The sequence below is a fragment of the Symphalangus syndactylus genome, chromosome 10, assembly GCF_028878055.3.
Source record: "Symphalangus syndactylus isolate Jambi chromosome 10, NHGRI_mSymSyn1-v2.1_pri, whole genome shotgun sequence".
NCBI classification, from domain to species: domain Eukaryota; kingdom Metazoa; phylum Chordata; class Mammalia; order Primates; family Hylobatidae; genus Symphalangus; species Symphalangus syndactylus.
The window spans coordinates 39,853,720-39,868,123 of NC_072432.2; the positions used below are offsets into that span (position 1 = coordinate 39,853,720).

A 14,404-nucleotide genomic window follows, 5' to 3' on the forward strand; every position below is an offset into this window, starting at 1 on the left:
AAAACTTCTCACTTTCTAGCTGAATGATGAAAAACAGCAAAAAAAAAAAAAAAAAAAAAAAAAAAAAAAAAAAAATCCATTCTTCAATGAACTATACTCGATTTCCTCAGTTTAAAAAAAAAAAAGTGCCAAATGACTTTTAAAGACAAGTGCTGGATAATGCTGATTAACTGGCAGAAGTAGTTCCTGAGTGAAACAGCATATGTATCAGAATCTAAAATACAGGCAAAATCCGAAATGTTCTGTAATAGGGATTGTAATAGCAATTCTTCAACCCCTTAGTTTCACACTGAAAACTACAAATATTTTTCAATATCAGGCTACTGATAATAGTCAGTTAAATACGAAATCAGAAACTTCAGAAAGTCTTGCCAAGTTTGTGGCTGTTTCAATAGTCTACAAAGGAAAAAGGAGAAACCATAGGTTAAAGAGTAAGAGCACTGGAATTTTATTTAACTCTAGGTACCATGGGTTTGACATTAGTAGGAAAGACTAATGAATAAGCAGCCATACAACTTTTTTGGTCACTGTGCTTCCCAAGCACCAAAAAATGGAGCTATTTTTCCAATTCAGTTTCATCTTTAATAAGCTAGACAGATCCTGCTGCATTCTTTGTTTCTAGTTTACCAGTACATCATTATGTAGTTTACTGCATGTGTGGAGCAAGTCATTATGTCGTACCAAGTTTATATCATCATAGGACTACAACATGCACATTCTAATTAATGTAGCTCAAGCAACAGGAATACAAGAGAACAGTTATGGGTGGAGACTTGCCTTTGACAAAGTCATGATCACACTATGGGTTTAGAAATCTTATTAGGGAGGTACCTACAGCGGTTCTTCAATTGGTATTAGAACATCACATGCATGCACAAGTGGTATGGTAGAGAATGAAGCGGAAGAAGCCGCTGGATGGAGGACAGAGGGGAAATTAGAGATGGGATGATGCCGTGTATCGGGCAGTTCTCAGCTTTCCACAGTAAGTCTCTGCTCTGTGAGAGAGGCCTGCTGGGCAACACTTTTGTTCTCATGACTGCGAAGTTTGGATACGACATCTAGAAAAGCCAAATCCTGTACTTCCTTGTGTAGAGATTCTGGAAGACAAAAAAAAAAAAAAAACAGATATGATTCTGTTAGATTGTTCTAATATTATTATACAGTCTATCCAAAACATATACCAAAATGTTTATTTTGACAAGACGAAGCTATAAAACTAGAAACAATTCTGGAAAAAGACATAGCAGTAGCCTAGAAATGTCTTTCTTAGGAATGTATTATAATTTAAAAAAATCATAAAAACTTTACTTTTTTTTTAAATTAAAAAATTTTAAAGATGGGGACTTGCTCTGTTGCCCAGGTTTGAGTACAGTGGCATGGTCACAGCTTACTGCAGCCTCAAACTCCTAGCCTCAAGTGATTCATCCAGCTCAGTCTCCCAAGTAGCTGGGATGACAGTCATGAGCCACTGCACAGCTACTTGCCCAATTTTTAAAAAGGAAAATGAGATGTCAAGTTCTACAGTGTAAGATTAATTACAATAATGAGTTATAATTAAACACAGCTCACTGTATGATCTCAAGGTTTGGTTACATACAACCCTATCACCAGTTCAAATACGAAGTCCAATGACTTACCAAAAAGCTTAGGATATGTTTCAAATTAATTTTGTGGCAAAAGAAAAGTTTATACTTCATATCCTTCAACAAATTTCTGTGAAACTGGACTCCCTTTTAGATTTTTTATCCTCTTCTTTCTGACTTGCTTTCTCTATTTAACTTCAATTACAAGAAAATATAGGATTCCTGTTAGGACTCTGAGAACTGTTATATGGGAAGAGTGAAGTCTAATAAGCTTAATGTAATCAGTACTACCGAAACTGATGTGTTTATTTTGATATGACTGACATAAACCAATGAACCAGTGTTTTTAGTAGTAATAGAAAAACCCATCCTAAAATTCATATGGAATCTCAAGGGACCCTAAATCTCCAAAACAATCTTGAAAATGAACAAAGCTGGAGTTTTCATACTAACTGATTTCAAAACTTACTACAAAGCTACAATAATCAAAATAGTGGGGTACTGGTACAAACTCCTAAAACTTGGGCCAGGCGTGGTGGCTCACGCCTGTTATCCCAGCACTTTGGGAGGCCAAGGTGGGTGGATCACCTGAGGTCGGGAGTTTGAGACCAGCCTGACCAACATGGAGAAACCCTGTCTCTACTAAAAATACAAAATTAGCTGGGCATGGTAGTGCATGCCTGTAATCCCAGCTACTCAGGAGGCTGAGGCAGGAGAATCGCTTGAACCTTGGAGGCAGAGGTTACGGTGAGCCGAGACCACGCCATTGCACTCCATCCTGGGCAACAAGTGTGAAACTCCGTCTCAAAAAAAGCAAAACTCTTACAATTCAACAATAACAACAACAACAACAAAACCCTTCAATTCTAAAAATCGGCAAAGACTTGAATAGACATTTCTCCAAAGAAGATATACAAATAGCCCACAAACACATAAAAAGATTCCCATCAGTAACCATTAGGGAAACGCAAATAAAAATCACAGTAAGATGCCACCTCACACTCATTAGTTTGGCCGTTACTAAAACACAGCAAATATTGGTGAGGATGTTGAGAAATGATTATCCATGTGTACTGCTGGTAGAAATGTACAATGGTCCAGCCACTGTGAAAAAGAGTATGACGGTATTTAATTAGTAAAAACAGTATTTAATTAAAAAATTAAACATTGACTGTATGATCTAGTAATTCCACTTCTGAGTATATATCAAAAATAAAAGCAGAGGCTCAGAGATATTTGCATACCAATGTTCACAGCAGCATTATTCACAAAAGCCAAAAGGTGGAAATGGCCCAAATGTCCATGGATTGATGAATGGATAAACAAAATGTGATATATACATATGATGGAAAATTATTCAGCTTTAAAAGGAAATGAAATACTGATGTGCCTACAATGCAGATAAGCCTTAAAGACCTAAGTAAAATAAGCTAGACAAAAAACGACAGAAGTTTCTTATTCCACATATATGTGGTGCCTAGAGTTGACAAATGATGGAGACACAAAATAAATGGTGATTGCCAGAGGCTGTGGGGAGGGGTAAATGGGGAGTTATTGGTTAATGAGTACAGAGTTTCAGTTTGGGAAAACGAAGGTGGTTCTGCAGATGGATGCTGGTGATGATTGCACAGCAATGTGAATGTTCTTAATGCCATTAAACTGTATACTTAGAAATGGTTAAAACAGTAAATTTTATGTTTTATATGTTTTACCACAATTCTAAAAATGCCTAAACAAATGGAAGAGACTCAAAGTCCCTGCAAGGAAATAAAAGATATAAAGAAGAAGCAGATGGAAATTTTTGAACTAAAATATATAACTGAAATAAAAATAGGTTTCAACAACAGAATAGAAGGGACAAGGGAAATAATCAGAGAACTTCCAAGATAAAACGATAGAAATTACTCAGTCTGTACAACAGAAAGAAAATAATCTGGGAGTAAAAAAGAACAAAACCTCAGGGACCTACAAGACTATAATTAAAGATCTCACATTAGTGTTATCAGAGGTCTGGAAAGAGTGGGTAGAATGGGGCTGAAAAGTACCTGAAGAAGTAACAGTCAAAACTTCTCAAATTTAGCAAAAGACATAAACCTATCAATTCAAGAAGCTGAGCAAACTCAAACAGGATAAACCCAAAGAAATTCACGCCAAGACACATCATAGTTAAACTTCTGAATACTAAACGCAAAGAAAGTCTTGAGAGACAAAAATGACACCTTACCTACAGGGGAAAAAAACACAAAGGAACACAGTGGATTTCTCATCAGAAACCAGGGAGGCTAGAAAAAAGTGGCACAATGGTTTTCAAGTAACGAAAGAAAAGAACTGTGAACCCAGAATCCTATACCCATTTTCTCTCATTTGAGAATATCATTTCCCTTTCATTATGAATGAAAAAAAATTTTTTTTTTGCTAAAAATCTGTTGCTAGCAGTATGGCTAAAGGAAGTTCTCTAAACAGAAAGGGAATGATTATAACAAAAATAAGAAATCTAAAAATGTGCGTAAATACAATAGACTTCCCTTCTCTTTCAAAGAGTTTTCTGAAATATGTTTGGTGGTTGAAAGAAAAGTTGTAACACTGTCTAATATGATTCTAAATTTATGTAGAAGAAATGTTTAAGAATGATATACGTGAGAGGCTGGGTGTGGTGGCTCACACCTGTAATCCCAGCACTTTGGGAGGCCAAGGTGGGTGGATCACCTGAGGTCAGGAGTTCAAGACCAGCCTGGGCAACATAGTGAAACCCCACCTCTACTAAAATACAAAAATTAGCCAGGTGTGATGTGGCAGGCATCTGTAATCCCAGCTACTCAAGAGGCTGAGGCATGAGAATCACTTGAACCCCGGAGGCAGAAGTTGCAGTGTGCCAAAATCACGCCACTGCACTCCAGCCTGGGTGACAGAGCAAGACTCCGTCTCAAAAAAAAAAAAAAATTATATACATATGAGGAAGAATAAATGTAAATTACTAAAAAATGTTTAACCCATAGGAAGTCAGAAATAAGAAGTGGGACAAACAGAAAACAAAAGTAAGATTGCAGACTTAAGCCGTATCAGTCATCCATTAAATGTAAATGGTCTAAATACACAAAAGGGACTGGTAGAGTAGATTAGAAAATGACACAACTTTGCGCTGTATATAGGAAACTCATTTCAAATACAGCAGATTGAAACTAAAAGAGTGAGAAAAGATCATGTGAATGTTATTCAAAAGAAAGTAGGATGGCTTCTTGTAGTGGCACATGAAAGAAAATAAAATAACAATAATAAAAAAAAAGCAGAAGTAGCTATGTTAAAGTCAGATAAAGTTGACGAGAGCAAAGAAAAATACCAGACAGAGGTACATTATATAATGATAAAAGGGTCAATCCCTCAAGAAAGCACAGCAATCCTAAAGGTATAGGTACCCAACAACAGAGCTGAAAATTATGTTAAGCAAAAATTGACAGAACTGAAAGGAGAAATAGGTAAATCTACAGTTATAGTGGGAGACTTCAACACCCTTCCTCTTGACAATTGACAGAACAATTAACCGGAAAACCAGCAAGAATACAGGAAACTTGACACTAGTACCAACAGAATCAAATTCACATTTATACAACAGTACCCAATAACTGCATAATACACACTCTTTTCAAGTGTCCATAGAACATATACCAAGATATGCCAATGTCCATAGAAGATATACCAATGATTTGTTGAAAAAAATTTTTTTTTTTTTTTTTTTTTTTTTTTTTTTTGAGACAGAGTCTTGTTCTGTTGCCTAGGCTGGAAGTACAGTGGCACAATCTCTCGGCTACAACCTCTGCCTTCCAGGTTCAAGCGATTGTCTTGCCTCAGCCTTCTGAGTAGCTGGGACTATAGGCGTGTGCCACCACTCCTGGCTAATTTTTGTGTTTTTAGTAGAGACAGGGTTTCACCATGTTCGCCAGGCTGGTCTCGAACTCCTGGCCTCAAGTGATCTGCCACCTCAGCCTCCCAAAGTGCTGGGATTACAGGCATGAGCCACCACGCCTGGCCTCCTAAACAAATTCCTTAGTTAATATTATGGCATACAAAATCAGAACCTGCGCCTGCTATAAAATAACATTTTAGGGTTCATGAGACTTACTGATTTTGCAATACTGAATGTTGTCTAGATTCGCTATATGATACTTTCTATTGTAGTAAGAATCTTTTGGGAATGTCTTCAGTAAAAAGTAATTCTATCTATTATACAGTTGGATGGCTAGAAAATACCAATGTAGTGTATATTTCAAGACAGCTAGAAGAGAAAATTTTCAATGTTATCACCATGAAGAAATGAGTGTTTACAGTAATAGGGGAAAAAAGTTATCTTATAACCTCCATAAACTAATTTCTAATGGCTTTAAAACCCAAAGCCATCATTTACTATTACTCTATATTTAATATTTAATGTGAACCATATGTTTATGGACATCAAATGATAGAAGAATACTTACCAGATCCCATAAGAGCACATATCAGGACCATGGAATTATATTTGATTTCAGGAGCACTTCTCTCATCTGCTAGCAGTCTATGTAAAATCTGTACAAGTTTAGCACTTTCTAGATCTTTCTCAGCAGTGCCTACAAAATAAAACAAAGTATAAGTTATATCTACCGTGTATGAACCCAGTACCCTCAGGACAAACACTGCTTCCTTTTGAAGAAACTGACCATATGAAACCTTCTAAATGGAACTGATAAATAATAACGATCTAGAAAAATAATATTAAATTCAGACCACGTGAAAAGAGTAAATAGAATTAGATTTTAGTAGACACTTCAAGTGTTTAAGCTTATTATTTAATACACATTTCTTTTAATATGAGACAATTAAACTTTTTATTATGGAAAATGTTAAACATATGCAAAATCAGAAAAGATGGTATAATAATATACCTTGTGCACTTATCACCTTAAAGAATTATGGCCAATCTGTCTCATTCACCTACTCTCATCCATCTCAAATTATTTTGGAGCAAATCCTATAAACCACATAATTTCCTTCACAAATAAAAGATAAGGACTCAATGGAATTTCAATCAAAATCCTAGCAAGATTTTCTGTAGAAAATAGACAAGCTTATACTAAAACTTGTATGGAAAGCCACAGGCCCTAAAATAGCTAAAACCATCTTGATAAAGAAGAATAAAGTGTGAGGAATTCCTCTATCCAGTATTAAGGCTTACTCTATAGCTATAGTAATCAAGATAGCATGATATTATTGGTGGCAACATAGGCACTGATGTCAAAAGCACTGAATAGAAGACCCAGAAATAGACTCACACATATATGCTCAACTGACTTTTGACAATGGTACAAAATCAGTTCAGTGGAGGAAAGACAGCTTTTCAACAAAAGGTGCTAGCACAATTAGACATCCGTGGGACAAAGAAAATGAACCCTAACCTAAACCTCGTACCTTATACCGATATTAACTCAAAATGGATTACAGACTTAAATGTAAAATATAGAACTACAAAATTTTTAGAAAATATAAAGAACTCTCAAAACTCAACAGTCAAAAAAAAAATGGGTAAAAGACAAAAATCAGCATTTCACCAAAGAATATACAGTTGACCCTTGAACAACATAAGTTTGAACTGTGTGGGTCCACTTATACCTGGATTTTCTTCTCTTCTGCCATCTCTGAGAGAGCAAGACTAAGCCCCTTCTGTTCTTCCCCTTCCTCAGCCTACTCAATGTGAAGACAAGGATTCAAGACCTTCTTGATAATCCACTTCTACTTAATAAATAGTAAATATATTTTCTCTTCCCTACAATTTTCTTAACATTTTCTTTTCTCTGGCTTTATTATAAAGAATATAGTATATAATTCTTATACAAAATATATGTTCACTGACTGTTATTGGTAAGGCTTCCAGTCAACAATAGACCATTCAAGGAGACAGATATCCTATACACCTTGACTTGATCATTACACACTCTACGCACATAAAAAAATACTCACATGAGTGTTTCCTCTTCCTGGAATTGGGGTTGGAGGGTCCATTCGCCCCAGTGTGAGAATTGTGGATATAAGTCGTCAGTGGGAATTAAGAGGCTATCAGTTAACAGTATTTACCCAAATGGCTTTGAATTGGATAGGACATCCCTACTAAGTGTAAAGTCCTCCTTTGTGTAAAGCAGCCTTAGGCCTTAACCACAGGCCACGTGACTCTATTACACCATCCCTGGCTGACTGTCTTGGGTTGGCTCCTAAGCCATCTAGTTTATGCTATTCATAAACTAGATGCCTATGGATTAGCTTCTCGTGATGAATTCTGCCCATTAGGAATGCTATATTAGGGCCGGGCATGGTGGATCACGCCTGTAATCCCAGCACTTTGGGAAGGCTGAGGTGGGTGGATCACCTGAGGTCAGGAGTTCAAGACCAGCCTGGCCAACATGGTGAAACCCTGTCTCTACAAAACATACAAAAATTAGTCAGGCACGGTGGTGTGCACCTGTAATCCCAGCTACTCAGGAGGCTGAGGCACGAGAATTGCTTGAACCCAGGACGCAGAGGTTGCAGTGAGCTGAGATTGTGCCACCGCACTCCAGCCTCGATGACAAAGCAAGACTGTCTCAAAAAAAAAAAAAAAAAAAGCTATGTTAAACTGAAACTAATGAAATTATTTAGCGTGTTTAGCCTCTGCTTTGAGGGAGTTCTGAATGCAAAACACACAGAAGAGTAACACAGAAGACAAGACATTAGAGTCAGGCAATAGAAATCACGGTGATGGAGAAGGAGAATAGCAAGGAAGAATCGGTAGTAGAGAGAACCAGCAGAGATGGAAGAGAAAGTCTGGGTCACTGGGAGAGTAGCAGACTCTTCATATGCTGTCATATTCTAAATATTGTTTGGTTTCTCTGTGAAGCCTGCTGAAAATGTTTTCTCTATTCTCTAAATGGCTGTAACTTGAGACATTATTTAAAAGTTAAACTTGGCCGGGCGCGGTGGCTCACGCTTGTAATCCCAGCACTTTGGGAGGCCGAGGCGGGTGGATCATGAGGTCAGGAGATCGAGACCACAGTGAAACCCCGTCTCTACTAAAAAAAATACAAAAAAATTAGCCGGGCGTGGTGGCGGGCGCCTGTAGTCCCAGCTACTCAGAGAGGCTGAGGCAGGAGAATGGCGTGAACCTGGGAGGCGGAGCTTGCAGTGAGCCGAGATCGCGCCACTGCACTCCAGCCTGGGTGACAGAGCGAGACTCTGTCTCAAAAAAAAAAAAAAAAAAAAAGTTAAACTTACTTTAATGCATTGCCCTAAAAATGTTACCAAAAACACAGCCAAAGGGGACAGCTGTAACAACCTATATAGAATGATTTTCCATAGATTCAGAGAACGGTACAGACACTAGCAAAACGCTTCCAGTCAAGGTTCTGTCTGACTTCAACTCCACTTCTATACTTCCTTTCATCCAAGATAAAAATAGAAGAAAGTAAGTTTGTCACTGGGGTACTTACCCAATTCTAAAGCTGCTATTAATGCCAAAGCAACAAGGGCTTCATTCTGCATTATTACATGTTCACTAGTTGCCATGGTAACTAGATGCTTGATGCCACCACTCTGCACAATGGTTTTAATTACATCCTACAATAAATATCAGAGAATTATAAACTTTAATTTTAAACATAAGGAACATGCATTAAAATCAGTCAACTCACTGTTGAATGGTTTTGCAACAGTGTCCTGTATGAATCATTTGATTTAATCATAGTTTTTTCTCCACAGAAGAAAAGGAAAAAGCTTTTAGCTTTAAATACATTCATCAAAAGATGACAACTTAAATGGCCTAAGTAGAAAAGACCACTGCAGTTCATATTAAAAAACAGAAGGCTTAGAAGCTACCAAAGCCAAAGAAGTAAAAATGCCACTGCCTTAAATGTTGACCTACCTTAGGATTGACAAACAAGAATAAAACTTGGAATTTAAAAAAGTTTTCAGCTGGGCACGGTGGCTCAGGATGTAATCCCAGTGCTCTGACAGGCCAAAACAGGAGGATCGCTTGAGACCAGCCTGGCAACATAGCGAGACCCCATCTCTACAAAAAATAACAAAATTAGCCAGTCATGGTGGCACACATCTACAGTCCCAGCCACTTAGGGTGCTGAGGTGGGAGACTGCTTGAGCCAGGGAGCTCAAGGCTGCAGTGAACTATGATCACGCCACTGCACTCTAGCCTGGGTGACAGAGTGAGAATCTGCCTCTTAAAAAAAAAAAAAAAGTTACTTTTAAATTTTCATGATAGTGCCAGGTAGTTGTTCTGCAGATGATCCAGGTAAAGCTTTTATAAAAAAATTTTAAGTACTTTTTACCCCTTGATTTAATCTTACAAATATGAAAACTGAATTACATGCAAAAAGACTGAGCAGAACTTAAAATTCTCCATCTGCCTTCATTTCTCATGGTGCTTAGAGCTCTGTCTTCTCTCCATGGCAGAGGAGACATCAAGCTCTGGATTCAATAAATCCCACTGACTGAGCAAATTATTGAACCTCTCTTACCTCAGTACTATCTCCATGTCACTGGAATGATGTAAGTATATATCTCATAGGTTTTTGTTACTACAAAGTTATTACACAGAAAACATATAAGACCATCTGGCAAAAGTTAGATGAAAAAAAAAATGTTCACCTTTATTTCTAGTACCCATTTTGGTCTTCATTCTACCAAGCGTTCCGTTGTCTTAGAACTCTTGAACTAAATCTGATTTAGTAGGAGGTCTCAATAATAAAATATTTTAAAAATAATTTTCTCTATTTTCACTATTTTTAATAATTTGAAGGTCCAGATATTTTAAAAAGCCTCTGAGTCAGCTTCAAAATTAATTGTAGTTGGAAATATTTTCCAAATTTGCTAAAATATTTTTAAAGGGTTTGCTTTACGCTTCCATTTCATAAAAATTTTTTGAGGAAACCATTTTTAGACAGTATCTTTGCTTTGAGCCCAAACTTGTTGAGTGATCAAACATGCTAAATAGAGTCCAAGAACTAAGTTTTTATGGTAGCTGTGTTCTGGCATCTAATACATTTTTCCCCATCAATCTGTTTTAGAAAGCTTTTTCTAACCTCCCCAATTTACTGTTTACTCAGCAACAGTTCATTTGAAACAGATACAGAATTTTTAGTAAAAAATTTTATAAAAATCACAAAAGAGCTTGAGTAAAGAAGACCATAAGAGATGAACAGATACATATGCAATCATTTAGGGAATATGCTTGAACTGTCATTTTGTCCTCTATGTTTCTAATCACACTTAAAAGACCAGTGTAGTAGAAGGAGGAGTAGGGAATGAACTAAGGAAACGTGTACATCAGAAATGAACAGTGTCCTCTCTTTGGCCAGGTATACCTTCTTTCATCTCACTTTTCCAGAACAGACACCTGAGTATTTCCTTTTTAAAATTTCTGCCCTCCGGGGAACATCACACACTGGGGTCTGTCGTAGGGTTGGGGGAGCAGGGAGGGATAGCATTAGGAGAAATACCTAATGTAAATGACGAGTTAATGGGTTCGGCAAACCAATACAGCACATGTATACCTATGTAACAAATCTGCACGTTGTGCACACGTACCCTAGAACTTAAAGTATAATAAAAAAAAAAAAATTCCTGCCCTCTCACCAACTACTTCAACAAATGTTTATTGAATAGCTATTCTATGAAATCATTTTGCCTTATAGAATATGGGATTAAAAAATAGATAAAACATTGCATTCGTCACGTGACAGAGAATAATATCGACGGCAACCCTTTATGGAGCAATAACTACAAGCTGGACATTGTACTGAGTAGCTTATAGATATTAGCAAATTTTTATCCTGCAGAAAATCTCATTAGCTAGATGAACTATAGCTAGCTATCATCTCCTGTTCATATAGATGAATACTATAGTTCATATAGATGAATATCTATAGTTCATATAGATGATAACTATAGCTAGATATCATCTCCTGTTCATATAGATGAAGGAACTGAAGCTCAGATTAAGTCATTTGCCCAAGTTCAGACAATAAGTAAGTGGTAAAGCCAAGGCTAAAACCTAGGCAGTTTGGCTGATTAGTGGGTCTTTGTTCTTAAAAATTCTAGAGATGCTTTATGCAGTCTGAGACAATGTTTTATTTCATAGTTCTATTCTTATAGAAAGCTAAATTTTGGTATATATAAAACCAAGGCAAATTATCCATGCTAACAATTTCATCTATTTAGCATTTAGTCAATTTGCCCTTGATTAGTGAAATCTACCCAGGTTAAGACTGTTGAAAACTGTATCATGTTGATCACAACGGAATATTTTCAGATAAGCTTTGATTTGAGGTAATTTTATAAGATTGCAGGTTGGTATAGCCATTGAGTTGGTGAGCCACTTAACAAAAATTTTCTTTTTCAAGATTGTATCATCAAAGCCTTTTCAGTATGGGATTTAAATAAATGTTGGATGAATGAGCAAATGACTAAATACATTTGTTTAAACAAGTTTTTAGCCTGGTAACTGATAAAGAATTCTCTACTCTTTTTTTATTTATTTATTTTTTATTTTTTTATTTATTTTATTTTATTTTTTATTTTATTATACTTTAGGTTTTAGGGTACATGTGCACAATGTGCAGGTTTGTTACATATGTATTCATGTGCCATGTTGGTTTGCTGCACCCATTAACTCGTCATTTAGCATTAGGTATATCTCCTAATGCTGTCCCTCCCCCCTCCCCCCACCCACAACAGTCCCCGGAGTGTGATGTTCCCCTTCCTGTGTCCATGAGTTCTCATTGTTCAATTCCCACCTGAGTGAGAACATGCGGTGTTTGGTTTTTTGTCCTTGCGAGAGTTTACTGAGAATGATGGTTTCCAGTTTCATCCATGTCCCTACAAAGGACATGAACTCATCATTTTTCATGGCCGCATAGTATTCCATGGTGTATATGTGCCACATTTTCTTAATCCAGTCTATCGTTGTTGGACATTTGGGTTGGTTCCAAGTCTTTGCTATTGTGAATAGTGCCGCAATAAACATACGTGTGCATGTGTCTTTATAGCAGCATGATTTATAGTCCTTTGGGTATATACCCAGTAATGGGATGGCTGAGTCAAATGGCATTTCTAGTTCTAGATCCCTAAGGAATCGCCATACTGACTTCCACAATGGTTGAACTAGTTTACAGTCCCACCAACAGTGTAAAAGTGTTCCTATTTCTCCACATCCTCTCCAGCACCTGTTGTTTCCTGACTTTTTAATGATGGCCACTGTAACTGGTGTGAGATGGTATCTCATTGTGGTTTTGATTTGCATTTCTCTGATGGCCAGTGATGATGAGCATTTTTTCATGTGTTTTTTGGCTGCATAAATGTCTTCTTTTGAGAAGTGTCTGTTCATGTCCTTTGCCCACTTTTTGATGGGGTTGTTTTTTTCTTGTAAATTTGTTTGAGTTCATTGTAGATTCTGGATATTAGCCCTTTGTCAGATGAGTAGGTTGCAAAAATTTTCTCCCATTCTGTAGGTTGCCTGTTCACTCTGATGGTAGTTTCTTTTGCTGTGCAGAAGCTCTTTAGTTTAATTAGATCCCATTTGTCAATTTTGGCTTTTGTTGCCATTGCTTTCGGTGTTTTAGACATGAAGTCTTTGCCCATGCCTATGTCCTGAATGGTATTGCCTAGGCTTTCTTCTAGGGTTTTTATGGTTTTAGGTCTAACATGTAAGTCTTTAATCCATCTTGAATTAATTTTTGTATAAGGTATAAGGAAGGGATCCAGTTTCAGCTTTCTACATAGGGCTAGCCAGTTTTCCCAGCACCATTTATTAAATAGGGAATCCTTTCCCCATTGCTTGTTTTTGTCAGGTTTGTCAAAGATCAGATAGTTGTAGATATGTGGCATTATTTCTGAGGGCTCTGTTCTGTTCCATTGATCTGTCTCTGTTGTGGTACCAGTACCATGCTGTTTTGGTTACTGTAGCCTTGTAGTATAGTTTGAAGTCAGGTAGCATGATGCCTCCAGCTTTGTTCTTTTGGCTTAGGATTGACTTGGCGATGCGGGCTCTTTTTTGGTTCCATATGAACTTTAAAGTAGTTTTTTTCCAATTCTGTGAAGAAAGTCATTGGTAGCTTGATGGGGATGGCATTGAATCTATAAATTACCTTGGGCAGTATGGCCATTTTCACGATATTGATTCTTCCAATCCATGAACATGGAATGTTCTTCTATTTGTTTGTATCCTCTTTTATTTCATTGAGCAGTGGTTTGTAGTTCTCCTTGAAGAGGTCCTTCACATCCCTTGTAAGTTGGATTCCTAGGTATTTTATTCTCTTTGAAGCAATTGTGAATGGGAGTTCACTCATGATTTGGCTCTCTGTTTGTCTGTGATTGGTGTACAGGAATGCTTGTGATTTTTGTACATTGATTTTGTATCCTGAGACTTTGCTGAAGTTGCTAATCAGCTTAAGGAGATTTTGGGCTGAGACAATGGGGTTTTCTAGATATACAATCATGTCATCTGCAAACAGGGACAATTTGACTTCCTCTTTTCCTAATTGAATACCCTTTATTTCCTTCTCCTGCCTGATTGCCCTGGCCAGAACTTCCAGCAGTATGTTGAATAGGAGAGGTGAGAGAGGGCATCCCTATCTTGTGCCAGTTTTCAAAGGGAATGCTTCCAGTTTTTGCCCATTCAGTATGATATTGGCTGTGGGTTTGTCATAGATAGCTCTTATTATTTTGAGATATGTCCCATCAGTACCTAATTTATTGAGAGTTTTTAGCATGAAGGGTTGTTGAATTTTGTCAAAGGCCTTTTCTGCATCTATTGA

The 14,404-nt window shown here is 37.1% G+C and overlaps 1 protein-coding gene across 21 annotated transcripts in view; it reads right to left on the reverse strand.

The window, feature by feature from the left end:
- Positions 1-424: 424 nt before the first annotated feature.
- RAP1GDS1 (Rap1 GTPase-GDP dissociation stimulator 1) overlaps positions 425-14,404 on the reverse strand; it is a 176,170-nt gene continuing 162,190 nt past the window's right edge. For all 21 annotated transcript variants that reach the window (XM_055296952.2, XM_055296951.2, XM_063610211.1 and 18 more), the window contains 3 exons: positions 9,068-9,194; positions 6,053-6,181; positions 425-1,097 (listed from right to left, as the gene is read on the reverse strand). In XM_055296952.2, the coding sequence (XP_055152927.1) occupies positions 970-1,097; positions 6,053-6,181; positions 9,068-9,194 (384 nt within the window). In that variant the 3' untranslated portion in view covers positions 425-969. The remainder of the gene's footprint in view (positions 1,098-6,052; positions 6,182-9,067; positions 9,195-14,404) is intronic.